The 1,823-nt window shown below is 60.5% G+C and overlaps 1 protein-coding gene across 1 annotated transcript in view; it reads left to right on the top strand.

Moving 5' to 3' along the window:
• The window catches only part of DISP3 (dispatched RND transporter family member 3), a 154,221-nt gene that overhangs the window by 22,269 nt on the left and 130,129 nt on the right, over positions 1-1,823 (top strand). The window contains exons 10-11 of the mRNA XM_045299199.1: positions 861-974; positions 1,584-1,720. Of these exons, the coding sequence (XP_045155134.1) occupies positions 861-974; positions 1,584-1,720 (251 nt within the window). The remainder of the gene's footprint in view (positions 1-860; positions 975-1,583; positions 1,721-1,823) is intronic.

Genomic DNA, 1,823 nt, shown 5'->3' with positions numbered 1-1,823 from the left:
TAAAAATCTGGACTTTTTTAAAAGGCCAAAACTCGGGACTGTCCATCTGGTCACCTTACCCTAGCCAGAGTCTCCCCTGCAGACCCTGAAGTCCCTCTTGACATCATGAGGACCCAGAAAGGCTGGGGACCCACTGCTGTTGAGACCACAGCCCTGTGTCCTGAGTCCTCTGGAACACAGCCCCACGAGCCCACGTCTGTGCGGCCGTGGCCTTGGGCCACAGCACAGGGAGCTCCCGGAGCAGCGCAGGGACTCGGCCTCTCCTTCTAAGCCGTGTGATCTTGCTCAGGTCACTGAACCTCTGTTTTTCCTCCTTTAAATGGGGTTAATGATTCCGACCTCCTTGGATTGTTATGAGGATTAAAAACTTGAAGCTGTAGAATTTCTCTCATTAAAAAATAGAACAACAACCGAAAAAGCCATGAGGAATCCACAATGCTTGGGGCAAAACCAGACAGTCTCCATCTGGCCTGCGTGCTGGTTAGCGTTCTTTTTCTGGTTGCTTCTGTTTACTGAGCGTCTATCACATGCCGGCCGTGAGGCTGAGGGCAGGAGACGCAGCATCCTGGAGGCCGCCCCCCCCTGAGGTGCCCATTTGACAGAGGAGGAGAGTGAGGCTCAGGGAGGGTGACGGGACAGCTGCGGTGCCTTTGTCCAGGCTGGGCCCAGCGGTGCCTGGCGATGAAGTCGATGATGGTGTCTCAGTTCCATCTAATTTCAGACTCCAGATCTGGCACTGTCTCGAGGCTGAGCGCCCTGGGGGTGCGCTCCTGGGGCTGTCACTGCTCCCTCGCCGGGATTGGGGCCAACCCGTGCAGCCAGGGAAGCCCCGCCGTACTGACATGGGCTGTGGGGGGCAGGTCTGTTCCAGGAGAAGCCCCACAGCCTGCAGAGCAACATCCGGACATCCCTGGAGAAGAGGAAGAGAGGTTCGGGGCTGGCCTGGGCCAGTCGGCCTGAGGCGGCTCAGCAGGGTCAGTGGGAAATGGCAGGGCAGGAGGTTGGAAACCCTCCTTGGTGCTGGCTGTGGGGCTTGATTGCCTCCAGAGAACAAGAGCCTCTGTCACTGGGCCAGGAGTTTTGGGGGTGGGGTGAACACAGTCCCCAGCCCCCGATCCCAACGCCTCCCCACAACTCCAGGGTCGCCTGCTGCCTCCCAGCCTGGCCCGTGGTGCTCCCTGAGCCCTCACTACAGGCTAGCCCATCCTGAGTGCCCTGGGAAGGCTGGCTTGTCCCTGCCAGGGTCTCCACTGGGGGTAGTGTGGGTATTAGCTCCTCTCCTCCCATAGCCTGAGGTAGCTCTCTGACCCCATGGCCATTGTCACCACCTCTGTCCCCATCGCTGTCAATACAGCACCAGCCACTTCATTCACACCATTGTTCCCACCCTGACTCCTTCCTGGTCATCTCCCTCGCTTCATCCCAGCCGCTATCCATGCCACCACCCGCCACCGTCGTCACATGGCTGGTCCCGTAAGTCAGCAGTGGGAGAGGAGGCTGAGGTCAGGCTCAGCCCCACAGTGGACAGCCAGAGGGGGCAGCCAGTCAGACTGAGTGCCCCACCCTCCCGCATTGTTCCTTAGAGGCCCTGGGCACCGTGTACATCTCCACTGTGAAGGGACAAGGCCACCCGGCCATCTACAGGCTCTCCCTGAACGCCAGCCTGCCTGACCCCTGGCAGGCCGTGTCCCCCGGGGACGGAGAAGTGCCCTCCTTCCAGGTGAGCCCGGCTGTTGTGAAGTGGCGCTGCAAGGCTAGGGTTCTCCAGGCCAGACTGCGCGCGTCGGGCAGAGAGGGCGGGGGCGAGCTGGGACTACAGGCAC

This window comes from Echinops telfairi, unplaced genomic scaffold (assembly GCF_000313985.2).
Source record: "Echinops telfairi isolate 266 unplaced genomic scaffold, ASM31398v2 ScPeMD7_7457;HRSCAF=8495, whole genome shotgun sequence".
NCBI classification, from domain to species: Eukaryota; Metazoa; Chordata; class Mammalia; order Afrosoricida; family Tenrecidae; genus Echinops; species Echinops telfairi.
The sequence above is the reverse complement of the archived record's forward strand: the minus strand, read 5'-3'. Positions and strand labels throughout refer to the sequence as shown.